Source organism: Peromyscus maniculatus, chromosome 3, assembly GCF_049852395.1.
Source record: "Peromyscus maniculatus bairdii isolate BWxNUB_F1_BW_parent chromosome 3, HU_Pman_BW_mat_3.1, whole genome shotgun sequence".
Taxonomy (NCBI): domain Eukaryota; kingdom Metazoa; phylum Chordata; class Mammalia; order Rodentia; family Cricetidae; genus Peromyscus; species Peromyscus maniculatus.
The window spans coordinates 12,054,865-12,071,982 of record NC_134854.1 but is presented as its reverse complement, the minus strand read 5'-3'; the positions used below and the strand labels follow the sequence as shown (position 1 = coordinate 12,071,982).

At 36.0% G+C, this 17,118-nt stretch overlaps 1 protein-coding gene across 10 annotated transcripts in view; it reads left to right on the top strand.

Moving 5' to 3' along the window:
* Foxp2 (forkhead box P2) overlaps window positions 1-17,118 on the top strand; it is a 532,232-nt gene that overhangs the window by 405,349 nt on the left and 109,765 nt on the right. The window contains exon 6 of one of the 10 annotated variants that reach the window (XM_076566194.1): window positions 9,731-9,805. The exons of the other annotated variants lie outside the window; for them this stretch is intronic. Within the exon in view, the coding sequence (XP_076422309.1) occupies window positions 9,731-9,805 (75 nt within the window). The remainder of the gene's footprint in view (window positions 1-9,730; window positions 9,806-17,118) is intronic. 10 annotated transcript variants of the gene reach the window in all.

Below are 17,118 nucleotides of genomic sequence, written 5' to 3'. Positions count from 1 at the left end.
TTTACCCATTCTTCTGTTGAAGAGCATCTATGTTGTTTCCCAGTTCTAGCTATTATGAGTAGAGAAACAATGAACATGGTTGAACAAGTGTCTCTGTGATAGGATGAAGCATCCTTTGGTTATATGCTCAATGGTGGTATGGCTGAACCTTGAGATAGAAAGATTTTCATCTTCCAGAAGACCTGGCACATTGATTTGAGAATGAAAAGGTCATAGGGTTCAGATTTCAACCCTACTCCTCTGAGGATTCTTATTCTGAATTTAATTGTGTTTTCTCTTCTTCTATGTCCAAGTTTCCTACTTTTATGTCAATGATGTAAATTCTGGCTGCAAGTTATCACTACTGAAAAGCTTGTTTTTATTTTATAATTTAACTTTGTTTTCACTGCAAATAGTCCCCACTCTGTCACTCAGGCTGACTTAGAACTCATGGGATAGCCAAGGCTGGTCTTGAACTCATGACAATCCTCCTACTTTGACCTTCTGAAGGCTGGAATCACAGGCATAAACTATCTCACTGAAGCAGAAATCCAGGGAATTGAGTTTCAGTATTAATTTAGACAGAGTTCCCAACAAACCATGAACGATGTCTCAAGAGAATTACCTGTTCAGATGACCTCGCAGCCAGAACTCCCTCCCTCCCTATGACATTACCAACATTTACCATGTTGATTCTCAAGCCCCTCTATGCCTTGACTTGCTCCTGAACTTGTCTCATAAAGATACCCTGGAAACAACTTCCCAGACGTCCTGTGGTCACCTTCCCATCCTTTAAACATCGTTCTATACTGTTATCTTGCCAGTATGTCAAGGTCTACTCTTGCTTTATCATTTACAATCCACTCACTCAGCTGGACTTCAGATTCTCTAAAGTTAGATTTTTCTTAAAATGTGTATCCTTCTCCATTTCATGGTTGCAGCTTTGGCTGGTTGCCATAAGTAATTGACTAGTGAATCTTTAGCAGCTTAGGCAGCCAGCCAGTTCCAACTAAACTCACACCTCTGTGATTTACATGCCATTTCTTTAAAAAACTCTGTGAGTTCTCTTTATGTCATGATAGGATGGGAATTCTCTGGATTTTATATGTAGAACTCAACATAGTCTCAAACTTTCTTGCTTAAAATACTCCTATTATTCAACAATAATTAAATTTCTTAGACAATAATAAATCCTTTGGATTCTCCTTTTTATGTCTTTATTTTCAATCAGAAATTTCTAGTCCTTTGAGAAACAATGTAAACATTACCTTCTGCTGGCAAAGGTGTTTGCTCAGAAGGTAAAGGTGTTTTGTCTTGAATGTGATGACCTAGATCTAATCCCCAGTGCCCACATAGTGGAAAGAGAACTGGATCCCTCAGGTTGTCCTCCTATGAACACACATGTGCTATAGCTCATATACCCCACACACACTTTGTACATGCACAAATGCATTCACACATGTGCACACAATCAATAATTGTAATTGTAAAAATACTTCATTCAATGTGGACAAACTGTTTGATGTACTTTATCAAAATTTTCATTTCTGAGTTAGGTGATTGTATGGATAGAATTCATGACCTCTCTGAACCTACTTACAGAAAGAGATGTATTTTAATTATCACATTTAGTAAAAATTCAGTCATTTCTTATGTTAGGAATTACGCTAGTTGCTTTTATGTTGCTCTGATAAAACACCATAACTAAGGCAACTTATGGACAAAGGAGTTTATTTCAACTAACAGTTTTGCTGGAATATGATTGCATCATTGCAGGGAAGTAGGGCAGCAGGCAGAGGCCCGAGGGAGAAAATGAGAGCTAAAGTCTGCAGCTGCAACCCGAAGTAGACACATGAAGTGGAAGCAGGATGAGGCCGGCTCTGCAGTCCTAAAGCCTTCTCCTAGAGACACCCTCCTCTCAGCACCGCTGCGCTAGCTACCTAGACCTGCCCAAACAGTGCGACAGCTGTGAACCAAGTGTCCCAATACCTGAGCCTAGGAGGAACACTGCTCTTTCAAACTTCCATGTTCTACTCGCTGGCCTCCATGAGCTCATAGCTGTATTGCAACGTACTCTTAGTCCAGCTTAGAAAGTCCACATAGTTGCTAATCGTCTCTATGCTGTTCAAAAATGTAAAGTCTAAAGTCTCTTTTGAGACTCAAGGCAAGCTCTTATCTAAAGGGCGCTATAAAAGCAAAAACCAACTTGCATACATTCAACATAATTGGTATAGTGGCACAGAATATACATGGTAACTCAAAAATGGAAGAATGGTAGCATAGTGAGGAAATAGTGGAACAGAAGAATACTAGACCCAAGCAAGGCAAACACCAACAGCTATAGTTCCATGCCTAAATCAAAGGGCAGAGATGGCTCTACCCTTTCAGCTTCACTGCCCGTAATATACATCTCTCTCTTGGTCTGGTCTCATCCCCTGTATACAACTCTCTTGTTACAGATATCCCATGAATCTGTCATCTCCGTCATTTTTGATTCTCTACTAAAACTCAGGCTTTACCTTCACATCTTCAAGGCTTCTTAAAACCTTTTGCCTTCTCAGGTCCCTAACACAGGACTCTCCAGCTGCACTATGCCTCAGCAGCTACCTGAAACCATGTAAGAAAAAAATCCATGACCTGCTCATTCTCAAATCCTTCATGCCTCTAAAACTAGCATCACACAAATAATACTGCCAAGTTTAACTACCAGCTTAAGAAGAATCATCTTCCACTGTCCCAATCACATTAGCATCATAGCTTTTATTCAGCTGCTTCCTAGGACCAGAAAATGCCTTGTTCTCCCTTTCACACATTGGAAGGTTAGTTGCCTGGAATTTTGCAAAGAAAACAGCCTTCCCTTTACTCCAGTACATGGAAGTCCTCTCCTTCATGGTATTAATCTCCTTAACAACTGTAGCCTCTCCTCTAGCACATGCCTTGGCTGTAACATTAAGCTTCCTAATGTCCCCTTTCCCCCAGACAGTACATATTTTTTTTATTTTTTTGTGCCTCATTTGCCATTTTTCATTGTAGACTTGCACATACATTATCAATAATAGTAAGGCCACAGGTAGATGCAACATTATGGAGTTTTGAAATTCCCTCCATAAAATAAGTCGGTTCATTATTTAATTTATCCTCAGTCAGGTTCTCAGGACATGGGAAAAATTCAGCCTTTTGCTCTCTTTGCAAATACCATACAAATGGTCTTTAGTTCAGGTGCTACTATTGTTTACTTTGCACATTTCTTCAGCTGGCCTTCGAAATCCACACTGCTCTCAGCACTGCTATCTTTGAGACTTCTTCTAGGATGCCCCTTCAAACTCTTCTGACAGCATTCAACCAGTTTCTTAGACACAAGTTCCACAGTCTTTTACATTCTTCTAAAACATAACATGGTCAGTTTGTTCTCAGCAGCACCCCACTTCTTGTACTAGTTTCTATATTAGTTACTTTTCTGCTGCTGTGACAAAATACTGACCAGTGTTGCACAGTGTGGCCTTTAAGCAAACAAACAAATAAAATCAAGTCTCTTAAGTAATACCAGCTGTTTACTGTTTAATTCAGGCTGACTTTCTTCCTCTACAGAATGCTTCTTTAATAGCTATGCCATATTCTTTTCAATGTTATAAGGGTTTTGGAGTCTGTCTCTGCCATAGAAGGAAATATGGCACCACTAACTACTCCGTCGAAATGAAGAGTGAAAATTCTTTAGGTGTCTGCCCATAGATTTGTTCTTTGGGTTACATAGCTCTCCTTCTCCTAGCAGCCTTTAAAAAAAATGTTTATTGGGGCGTGTGATTCCAGAGGGATACAAATCTATTATGGCAGGGAAGCATAGCACCAAGAGGCAGGCATGGAGACTGGAGCAGAAAACAGAGAGCTCACCTTTTCAATCATTAGCTGGAAGAAGAGAGTGTAAACGGGACTGCATACTGTCAAAGTTCACCTCATGTGCCGCGTTTCTTCCAACAAGTTTCCACCATCTGAACCTCCTCAGACATTGCCACCAACTGAGAACTAAGTGTCAAATACCTAAGCCTTCAAACACCACATGGGCGTATGTAATATGTCACAATGATGTTAGTGGCCCTTTTACCTGTCATTATATCATTTTACCTAATTCATTACTAAGGAACCACACTTTTAAGTATTTCACAACTGTGGATTTTGAAAATATTTTGAAAACTGAATCTCAGTTTAATTGATTTATAGTCTTACCCTTTTCATTTTGTTTTATGCCTACTTTATTTTTTTTTCTGAGATGCTATCCTATGTTTTATTCAAGTACCAAAGTGGTTGAAGATATAAAAAGTTCAGACTTCAGACAATTGGTTCTTGAGTTTGCTGTTTCCTGGTTTACAATGCAAATTTGTTTTTTCCTCTCTGTTCTGGAGGTTGGAGGACGTTTCTTTCACTTTAATAACTTCATGACATATATATTATAGCACAGTAATTGCTGCAAAATGTTCTTTGTTTATTTACATAAAAAGCTAAAATAACTAAAACTGGTTTGTCAAGAAAGTACCGTAAAGAGTAAAGTGATTCTCAGAGTTGATTGATCACAGACACACCAGGTCATTATCATCAAGAAACAAGATAAATGTGCATCCCTGGATTCCGCACCCTAGGTTTGCACTGTGGATCTCTGTTACTGTAGCTTTGTCATAAGCAGCTTCTGCAGAAATGCTTTTCCTTGATAGCATCTGAGAATCTGCACAGTAGGATCCAGGGTGCACAGCTTGGCCCTTAAACAATCCAACAAATAAAAGCATGTCTCTTCAGTAATGCCAGCTGCTTACTGTTTAATTTGTCCTGCTTAGAATTTACTTTCATCTTCTGCAGAAGGTTTCTTTAATAGTTGTGCCATATTCTTTTCAAAATTGTAAGGGTTTTGGAGTCTGTATGTGCCATAGAAGGAAATAAAGCACCACAAACTACTCCGTCAGAACGAAGAGTGAAAAATTTTTAAGGGGTCTGCCTATGCTAGTTTACTAATTGGGGTACATAGTCTCTACATTCTCTTGGCTGACCCAAAATATATGCCAACTCATCTAACACACTTCCTTTATGAAATATTCAAAATTGATGTTATCCACACATCAATATTCTTTTGTTTATCCCCTCTGTCTGACCTAGGCAATTTTTTATCCGTTTTCCAGAGATATCTAGGGAAGGATGAAATAGTATGGCTTTTATAAAGTTCACACGTGTCATCCTGATATAAATCTATGCCCCCAGTGCCCCTGGACAGCTTCCATTAGGCAAGATGGAGAGCCAAAGCAGGTAAACAAACCAATTCACCAGATAGGATAAAATCCACTCATAGAATAATATTTTATATTGTTTTAAAGTATGGAACTTTTACAATGCTGCTTGATTTCTTTAGTAACCTCAAAGTGGAGAACAGTATGCCTTCCACATACCATTATGCCTAAAATATAATGTGATGTGGAGTCTCACACACCTTAAAGAAAAATGTGTTCAGCCTTCAGTTCAACTTCAAATTATAATTTAAAATAATTTCATCTGCTGGGAAAGATCAATATAATCATACTTACTTGTTTTCTGTTTTTTTAGAAAAAGACATCTTTGTAAACTTTTCAAAATATATTGTCTTTCATACAAGTCATTTCATCTTGCAATAGGACACTCATATATCTACCCATATTAGCTTTTTGCTTTGCTATGCCAGACTTCTACAGATAATATATATATATATGCATTCATGTGGAAGAGACTTTGTCTTCTATTTTGAAGTCTACTGATAGAAAATTGGTATATTCATTTGATTACAGTAAAATGTCTTCTTGATTTTTGTACCATTTATAATGTATAATGGTATTTTACATATAAGAGAACCAGTAATTTTTATTTGAAGGAAACTAAGTGCCATTCTGCAGCAATGATCTATATAAAGTACATAGCTAATATATAATATATATATACATATATATATGAAGTACATAGCTAATAATTTTAAATTTACGGGTGCTACCATTACTACCTGTACTTTACCATTCTGTGTGTTTAACAAATCTGTAACAGTGTTTCTTTACCACCTTCTGAAGAAAAAGACCAGGAAAAGTTAAATGCTGTAGTCAAGGTCACAGCACTGCTAAGTGTTGAATCCGTATCTGAACCCCGACAGACTGTCTCCAGAGCCAATATCCTTATTTTGAACAATGATCCATATTTAGCTGAAGACTAGATTTCTTCTGAAGTTCATGTTGAAAGCCCTTTCCAGTACATTGTCCTGGCCTTCTCGCTGTGGGTGCTTATTGGAAACAGATGCGAACACTTAAAACATCCGTTCGCATTGGGTTTCCCTGCGACTTGCTGGACTGTGTCAGGTTGCCTCTAGGAGACTGCTTTCTAAGTGCCTGTCTGATTTCATTCGTCTCCCTGGTTCTTTAAGAACCTGCAGCTTCCTGGGTCTGGTCAAGCCTGGCTGATCAAATGCTTATTAGCATCTCGTGCCAACATTCTGTCTCCCTCTGTAGGATAAACTGTTAGGGCAGTCGTGAGAGTGGGTGGATTTTTTTTCAAAGCACAGTTTTCTTTCCTAAACCTATTGGCAAGATATGATGACTGGCTAAGGGTTGTGAAAAGTCTGTTTTAACACACTTTCAACTCCAGGAATTATTCCTTGAGAGTTAGTTGCTTACAAGTTTTTGCTTTTCAAATGGGTTGTTGTAGTGGGACAGTTTCTCTGTTCTCCCCGGGCCCCAAGGTCCCACAGCCACTTATAAAATAATCATTCAGAGGCTTAATATTAATTACTAATCTCATGGCCTATGGCAGGCTTCTTGCTAGCTAGCTCTTATATCTTGACCCATTTCTATTAATCTATAAGTTGCCATGTGGCTGTGGCTTACTGGTATATTCACATCTTGCTTCTCCTGGTGGTACTGGCGTCTCTCTCGCCCTGCGCTTCTTCTTCCTGTCTCTATTCAATTTCCTGCCTAGCTATAACCTGACTTGCCATAGGCCAAACAGCTTTATTTATCAACCAATCAGAGCAATACATTTTCAGAGCATACAGAAAGACATCCAACAGCAGGATGCATTTCTTCTTAAGTTTTTCTTCAGTCTAAGGATCAGTTGAACATCTCTCAGATTTTGCTTTCTTAGACTATATTTTTAATGCTTGCTCAATACTTTTGATTGCTTAATTATTATATTTATAAATTTACATACAAAGTGACAAAAAAGAGAAAACTGTTGCCTTTAACCCATGACACAGTTAACTCTCTCCTGTGGTCCTAAGGATAGATTAATAATAGTTTATTCAGCTTCCCTTTTCTTTGTGTTTTCAGGAGTAACTTGGCATGAGTGGTTTTATTTACCTAAGTTGATCACTGAAAATATAAGACATACTATGGATTTTAGAGAATCAAAATATCCTTTGTACCAATCAAATGGTTATATATATATATATATATATATATATATATATATATATATATATATATATAAATGATTCAGGGGTTCCTTCAAACTCTTGCTTTTCAGGGCAGCTCTCTAAGTTCATCAGTTAAAATCACAATTGCAAAATGAATGTTGGAGAGGATTATTAAAGAAGGTGCATTAGTATTATGCTTGAGTTAAAGGAAATTGTGTGTCTGGGTCACTGTGGCTAAGAATGGGAACACTGTTCTCTCTTAGTGAAGCCTCAGGAAACCTCCACCATTAGTTCAAAACAGTAGAAGTCTGAGCAAATATCCTTAAGCACCTGTATCCCTGAAATGATGATCACAGATGTTCATGTTTCTGCACCTTTTAAGTATTTTCATCATTATACATCATCTCCTAATAACTTCATGTGGTCCTCAAGGGATAAGGCTTCCTCCTCTCGGCATCTCTCCTTAACCAGAATGGGATAACACACTGTCAGCGTCTCCACTTGCTTTGTTGATTTCTGAGGTACCAATTATAATATTTTCATTAATTTGGGTGTTCTTGAAGAAAAGGTGATACAGCTTATTTATGGAGTTTAATTTTCAGTATTAAATACGGTGTCATTGTCGCTTCAGAGCTCTTGTGAGATTTGTTTCTGGTCTCTTCAGGAAGAGTACCTTTCTGTGGATTTTGCTCAGTGGTGGTGGTCTGGTATATTGTCATTATATGAACTAACATCTCATTCTTAAGGATGCTTATGACCTTGTTAAATAGCAGTCCAAAAATTGTGTGGCTTGTTTTGATTTTAACCAAAGTTACAGCTGCCTAGCTGGAAAGCAGTCACTTTCTCTTATTATGACTAGTTCTTCAACTTGTACTGTTTTAAATTGCCTGCAATTAGCATATTTCAACCTTATTTTTAGGTTTAAATTGCAGTGTGAGAGTGTACTCTCCTCTTAGCTAATTAGTGCTATCAAGGAACAGTAGGTTACCTCATTAGTACCATGTGCATTTAATTAAAGAAGAGAAAATTGGAGTTAACCTCATAGTTAATATTTTCACAGAGTGCTACAATGCCAACACCTTCAATTGGAGTCACACCCCTGTGTATCTAATTATGCACTGGTGCCAAATAAGGTTAGCAAGGGCACTACAAGGCTGTTGACAAAATAATTTAGATGAAAACGTGCTTGCTGGATTCTGACAGTAAAGTATAACTTGAGCACCCCCCTAGTCCTCATCTGCCAGCATCAGGTGACATACTCCTTCACAAGAAATAGAAGGAAAGGGATATTTTGGAAGCCAGTTTTCTCCTGTCTGAATTAATGTTGCCGCTATCTTGAAGAAAGTGACATATAGTCAGCTAAAGCATATACAATCCGTTTCTTCAACAGAGCCCCTGAACTTCAGAGATGTATTTGAAAAGAATTATTTATAAGATGTAATATTTACATGCATCAAACTACTACAAATACCCCCTGACACCCTCACCACAGCCCTTCTTGCTTTTCTTCTTTCCTGGTACAATTATCATTTCCCTTGTGGATCTTATGAATGGGGATCATCCTTTCATATCATACATGAAGTCTAAGGATGTGTTGTCACATGGTCTATTCAAATGCAATGTAATCCTTTTGCCCTTCAGACAAAATCTTTGAAATACCTGATGCTACTTAGGCAAAAAAAAAAATGACATTCTATACCATTTTATCAATAAATAATCACTTTGCTTTTACAGATAAAATGCAAACTCTACTTTTGACATAAAGTAGTTTTCCATGCAAATGGGAAAATTCAACAGGTTTTAACAGATATTATGATGAGCTCTCCACAGTCTTAGATGTGTTTAAGTGGGAATAGCAGTAGCACAGTACGGCACAATCAAGGCAGTTTAGCTAAAGAGATGACTGCTATTTTTCTCACAGCTTATATCAAGGAAGTCCTGTTCTTTGACAATGGTTATAACTGATTAGAAGTCATTGATTAGCATTTTAAAATGCACTGGAGATAAGTAAGGACAAATAGCATCATATGCTAAAAACATGTGTTATTTATAGCTATCTATAAAATACTTGTAAATAATGACAGTGATTTCAGCTTAGGAGGGAAAGAAAGGGAATCAGGATAGTTTTTCTCATTGGTTCATTTATTATAATTTCACTGCTGAACTTCACATCTACCAAATATTATAAATCTATGAGTATCATCTGTGAACCAAAGCTACAATAGTCTTATTTGTGTTAACCTACCAAGATTTTTTTAAAAAATTAACTGATAATACATATTATTCGCACAAGCCCTAAGCTTGAAGAGAAAAAAGCCAACTACTGATTCTCTTTGTTTAATTTAGGAATTGCCTCCAGAAACAAAATTATGTGCCTGTGTCCACTCTCCTGGTGATGGGCATCCTCAGAGCACATTTGCAGTAAGTTCATTGGGCTATTAGAGACCCAGCAGCTAATTGCAAAGCCATGGATTCAATCCTACCTCACAAAGCTCCAGAAACTCCCTGTAAGCCAAATCCTTCCATTGACACCAATCATGAAGGGCCAAGTTAGGTTAAGGTACAAGTGTAGCTTTCTGTTGGTTCCTGAGTTTTTCCATTTCAATCATGGTTCATCAGACATAGAGGCCACGGTTTCTGTAAGTTGGTGTCCTTAAAGTCCACCTTGTATGTAAAGTCTATAGCACCAGCACACTTTTCTTGAAAATGTAGGAATAACTTGATGAGAGAGTGCAGGCATGATAAAAATGAATGCTGTAGATGATAGATGGGTTGAATATGTTTTAGCAAGACTTTGCTACATCCTGTTCTGAAAGTTGCCATAGAAACATGAGTGGGGAGGGGCTTGCCTGTTCTCTTTGGACTATAAGACTCAATGAAAATTGCTTTTGTGACCCAGCATGTATACCAGGTAGCCCAGAAATTGAATAGTAAAGCTGAAGTGTCCAGCCAGGCAAGGACTTTATATAAAGCTGCTGTGTGGTTCTATTCAGTATGGGCCCTTCCTGTATTCTTCAGAATCATTAAATGTATTTAAGATTTTTAACTTGCTTCCTTATGAATGGATGGATCTATATAGTCTTAGTAGTGAGAGTATTCCTAAATTTACTCACTCAAAATCTACTTTTACTATCCTGTATATTCTATTTCTAACTCAAAGTTGTTATAATTCAATTTAAATAAGAATTATAAACAAATAATCAATGTTCTTTCTTTCTGATGAAGACGTACATGATTTCATAGTATATGTGTTAGAAGATATTTTTATAATTAGAGTTTCCAATTATTGTGAATCACTGTTATTTATTAAAAGGTTTTTCAAATTTTCTTCTGTCCTTAGACAAACCCAGAAGGAGAAATAAAAATAGAGTATTATCTCCTGGAAACCGAGTATGGAGGATGGATAATGGCTTTTGTACCTATAACATTTGTGATGATGCTTGAAGTAGCATCCACTTTAATCCTGAAACGTTTGCCTCTCCTTGTAATAATATTTGGAGAAAACAAAAAGCAAAATAAATAAATAAAATGGTGGTTATGTTTGTTGAACTGCTGTGAGTAAATTTACATGAAAGTATAAAATATGAAAAATTTATAACTGTTCTCTTCATATTTTGAGATGGATACATCTAAGGTAAACTTCAATATAATTATATCCTCACCTTGAAAAGAAGTGATCAATCCAAATTTCTTCTAAAAGGAAGGGGGAGGGGGTCTGTAGGTCTGATGAGATGATTCACTGGGCCAAGGTATCCCTGCAACCCATGTGGTAGGAAGAGAGAAGAGGCTCCGCCACTGTCTTCTGACCTCCACCTGCACTCATTGGCACACACACACACACACACACACACACACACACACACACACACACAAAGGAATAAAATTTGAAAGGAAAATATACCTTGGAAAATGGGACAGTGTTCCATATTGGTAACACTATTTTTCTTTAAGAAAAGTTTTCATTACAGTGAGGACTGAACTGGATTTCCTGATAATAGTTTTTATTATTTTAAGACATCATGTTCTCTAGTCTGCTGAAGATAAATCTATGGAATTAAGGTTTCATATTCACAGAATGACAATGACACATGCTTGGGGCTTCAGAGATGACTTGGTGGCTAAGAGCACCTGCCCGATCTTGCAGAAAAACCTATGGTCTTCCCTGCTGGTCAACCCTTGGTCACCAGCACCCATATCAACTATCAACTGGTTTACAACCTCTCTTCAATCCAGCTCGAGGGGATGCATCCCTGTCTGCACTCAGGTGTCCCCCATAATTAAAATAAAATCCTTAAAAATGAAAGTGATACACATACTGGCTCATTTTGTGCTTCTATTTGACACAAACTAGAGTCATCAGAGAGGAAGGAGTCTCAGTTGAGGAAATACCTCCATGAGAGCCAGTAAATAGTGATGGACGAGGGAGAGCCTAGCTCATGGGGTTGGTGTCATCCTGGGGCTGCTGGTCCTGGGTTCTATAAGAAAACAGGCTGAGCAAGCTAGGGGAAGCAAGCCAGTAAGCCTTACTCTCCATGGCCCCTGCATCAGCTCCTGCCTTCGAGATACTATCCTGACTTGCTTCAGTGGGGAGCAGCATGTGGAAATGAAAGGCAAATTAGCCTGTTCCTCCCAAACTTGCTTTTTGGTCATGGTGTTTTGTCACAGCAATAGAAATCCCAAGACAGTACCCCATAATCCACCAAGAGCAAGACAGAATATGCAGCCCAAGTTTGTGATCATCAGTCTACTGGACTTTCCTAAATTGTGACAAATTATCTGTGGATACCTTGAGTTCCTGACTGAGCTGGAGTTTGGAGTGGTCCTGTGTGTCTCTCAGACAGAAACTGTGTTGATGGTGGCTGCTTAGAAAGGGTGTCCAGGAACTTGGTAGAGCATGGGCCAGAGACTCAGCACAACTGCTTTGCTTCTTACTTAATACTTAGTCACTTGGTAAATGACAACAGGATGATTCTTGGCTTCACAACCAAAGCCAATGTTACTGAAATATTAAGTGCATGCTTGTTATCAATAATTGCTACTTGGTATGAACTTTCTCCAATCTAAAATGACTATAGAATGCAGTTTAAAGCCAAGAAACAAGCTCAAACAAGGGCTATTTATTATTCCTGTGTAATGCATATGGCTTTCTTTTAGAATCAATTTTAAAATTTAAAATTTATTTTTTAATCTAAAAAAAATTCTTTTAGAATTAAAGTTTTAAATTCTGTATTGTGGATTGTGACTCATTCTAGTCATTATAGGTTTTCTGGTGGGCTGAAAGGAGAAAACTCACAGAAAGGATAAAAGGACTTCTTAAAGCCAGCCACAATCCTTGGCCCCTCACATAACTGGCATTCATACTAAGATGTGAATCAAGGGACCCATTTTAAGTTTTAGAACCCCTGCATAATACCTATCAATGTATTAATTTAATATCACACATATATCTGTGGTTCAATTTCTACAAATAAAAATTGTAAAATTTGCCAGAATCTTCAGGAATTGGTTTCAAATTGACAAATTGGTTTTACTCTTTTCTGTTGCTTTGAAATAGTAATTCTTTGGGTTGATTAACAAATTTTAATGAAGTAAATTTTCAAGTATTTCAGGGGAGAAAGGTCACAAGGACCGAATATAGATTAAAGCTCTAGTTACCTTTTAATACTATGTAATTGATATTAAACACGGACAAGCTCTCTGTCATACCACTCTCTTCCATGTATTATAGTTTTATGAAATTGGGTCAAAATGTGCACTACAAATACATTTCATATAAGTGTTTCCTGTGCTTTGGCTTATTAGTACCCATCAGGCATTTACTATCCTCTGAACTTTGTATATGTCTAACTGCATAATAGTGTAGCACAGGTGTGTTTTTTATCCATTTGCTATTAAATTTTAAATATATGAGTTTGCCGATTCATTGCAATACTGGGTAGTAGCTGCACACACTTAGATCATATTTACCTGAAAATTATGATTTAAAATTTTACATACTTCTTGTTGTTAAACCTTTAGGGTCCATAAGTTGCATATTTACTAGGAGTAACAATGTAATATTCTTTTATTACATTGACTTCTTCAGGGAAAAAAACTGACTCTGGGCTTTATGGGATAACAGTATGAGAGGGAGAGAGCCTCATCTTCAAAAATGCTAACGCTTTTCACGTTCAAGTTTTCTTCAGATGTTATATTTTTGGGTTTTAATTTGAGAAAGTTTCCACATGTTTTAATTTTTTCCTTTAAATTTATTTATAAAATGGGTGCTTTTTCTCTTTAACAAATATTCCTGGTATATTTAACAGCTTTTTAATTTTCTTACCATCAAAGTACTAAATTTTCACATCTCTAGCAAGACAGTAAGCCAAGTTCACTAGCATATAAAGATGCCCTGTTGAAACCTCATCTACCCAAATGACCTCATTAACACCTACCTACAGATAATCTCATTGTTAGTCTTGCCTACAGGTTTTTACACCTCAGTGAAGACTGTTTTACATAGGACTCTGCCTGTTAGCTCTAACTGCTAAGGCAATTATGCTGAATGCTTAGGGTCTTCACTTTGGGTTCTTGTTTCTAAAGCCTTTAGCACTGGATCAAATAGAACTTTTGATGAACAAAATATATTTGGCCTATAAACTAAAGATGAGACTTGGCCTGCAGTGGCCCAGTTGGGCTATTTCCTATTCTTCCTAAGGTATGTGGGCTGAATTTGATCTTTCCCCCAACAGCTCTTTACTGGATTGTGATTTCTTTTTGAATGATGCATTTTGATGAAGATTATGTTTTTTAAAAAAGAATCTTTCTCTTTTTTCAATTCAGATAATCCATTCTATGTAGTATCATTATGATCCTCTAAATTGTTTATATCTAGCTTTAACATAGGATGACATTACAACATTAGGAACTGTGTTGTCAAAGCTAAATTATTCCTAATGTTTTATCCCTTAGTGTGTAATAAATATGTGACTGTAAATTTTTAGAATATTTTAAGTAGTGTGCATATTGTTTTATCTCACATCCTGGAATCAGTTAAGGAAAAATATTGCAATGTATTTTTCTAGAACAATCTTCTTTTATTTTTTTATATTTTATTACTTCTTTTAGTTTTGAGTTATATCATAATTATATTATTTCTCTCTTTCCTTTCCTACTCATAAACCCTTATACCTCTCCTTCCTTGTTCTCTTTCAGATTCATGGCCTCTTTTTTGTTATTGGTCATTACATTCTCATTTACTGTTGGTAGAATGACAAACTAGTACAACCTTTATGAAAACCAGTGCGGAGAATTCTCAAAAAGCTGAAAATCCACCATATGAACAGCTTTCTTGAGACCTGTATCACAAGATTAAACTCTCTGCATCAGCATAAAAGTGTAATTTAATTAAATATATTATGAAGCATTGCAAATGAGATCAATCTCTACTCACTGCTTTGAGGGTTTGAATCTATAGTTATTCAGTAAAAATTAAACCTTAGGATAACAAAATATTTCAACCCTGTTTCAGCTGATTTGGTGAGTGTTTTAAAGATGTAGCATTGCAACCACATTTAAAACTACAGTTAACCTTCCAAATGCTTCTCCTGAAACAGAATAAAGGTTCCTCTTTTTAAAAAAGTTTAGCTGCTCTTCATGTACACTTTCCTGATTAATCTCTTACTTTCTTGGTATAATTCAAGATATTAGCAATTATCTTTGCACACCTCACTCAACTGAGATATAAGTCTCTGGGCTCAGTTCATTCTTGACATCTCTCCTGAGTGATTGCCTCTCATTTTCTATTTTATTGCAATATTTGAGATTGCCACGAATCCTCTTGATGTTGGCTCCAAGAAGGACCAGTAGCAGAATGTTGGCAATGGAGAATCCTCTTTGAAATGTATAATGAATAATTCACTTCCCTTGATGATTTGCTTAAACATCAGTAAGGCAGAAATCAGGAACTGATGAAAGGATTATTTATTTAGTTATCTGGTTTTGTTGTTGTTAATATATTTTTCATCAAATAAATTGATACACACACTAGAATATGTATGTGGCAATAATGTGAATTTATGATGCCTCTCAGAACACACAGTATTTTTGCCTTTTATATTTTAATGTTAGTTGTAAGAAACTGTTAGTAGTATCTATACATGTGAAAGAAAATCTGCATTAACTTCTAACAATTCACTCTCAAATTCTTGAATATTTCTAAATGTCACTTAAATTAATACATGTTTTCTATTTTTATTTGCATTTCTATACCTTGTATATTTCATATATTAGTTTAATATACTGATTAACAAAAGACACAGAAGTAAGTCATGTCAATATGTAAGTCTTCATAGTGTGCACATGCACGCACACACACACACATGCATATCTAAATGATCACTTATGCAAAAGTATGTGCATGCATTTTTATTGAGCTCAATTTGCAATTCAGTTTCTTTTATCTTATTAAAGTTATATTTTTACATTTCTGATTTTCATTAGGTAAATTAATTATTTGTTATGCATAAGAATAACAAATTGTGACATGGAATTTTTTATTCTTGGAACAGTCAGTCCACTTAGCGATATATTTATCTCAAAAGTATTTGTAAATAACTAGGTTTTACATATAACTTCAATATTGTCTTTTAAGCAACATATGACTTCATAGATACTCTAACTTAAACCTAAAATACATGATATAATTTTAATATTTAGCCAGAGGGATTCACAAAGCTTATTGATATCAGGATTTGGTTATACAATAATTATTTAATATATAACTTGTAAGGAGAAATGACAGTAAATTTTTAATTAATAGTGTTCTTTATAATAATGAGAATAAATTTTGTGCAAAGAAATTCATAAGGCTAATAAAAATAGAGTTTTTTATTGGATTTTGATTTTTACCAAGTTAACAATTTTGAGGTAAATCTTTCTTCATATGTGGCACCAAGGTGCTCTCATTGTCTTGTTTCTGATTTCTAGATTCCTAAACCTTCCTCTTGTCCCCACCTAAGAGAGATGTTGTGAGGTACTTGACAATATTTGTCAGAAATCAACTTCCCCTAGAAGCAGCCAACTCCATAGACAACATGGGTTGAATTTTAATATTTGAAGATTAATATTACAATAACCCTAATTTTTCTTTAGAACCTTATGTATAAGTATTCAGGCTGGCTAAAATCTGATAATACTCAATAATAATTATAGAAGTATCTTATAAGAAGTTACAGCAAAGGGGAGACATCCAGACAACATCTCTAATCTTCTTTGTTTGTTTTGAGACATGTTTGTTGTCCTTTGTAGTCTGGCTGCCCTGGAACTTGCTCTGTAGTCCAGTCTGGCCTAGAAATCACAGAAATTCGCCTGTCTCTGATGTTGATTGACAGGATTAAAGACATATCACCAGTGACTAGCCTCTTAACCTTGTTAAATTAAGCAGAATCATAAATTTACACATAGTTATATGATTGTGGAAGTACAAAGCATAAGCAACTTTGTGTTAAATTTGGATAAACACACCTAAAGTTTTAGAAATTTAATATTTTACAATATCATATATATAATACATTTTTTCTGGTGCATAGATACCATATAATTAAAATAAAGATATAATCTGAATGTCAAGCACACTGTTATTTTATCTTTCTTTTTCCATAATTTCCTATTGCTTGTCAGATCTCTGTTTCTTAGGCTACTTTATACACAGCCAGGTATGTAATTGCTGGTTTTGCACTCTGCTGTACTGGAAG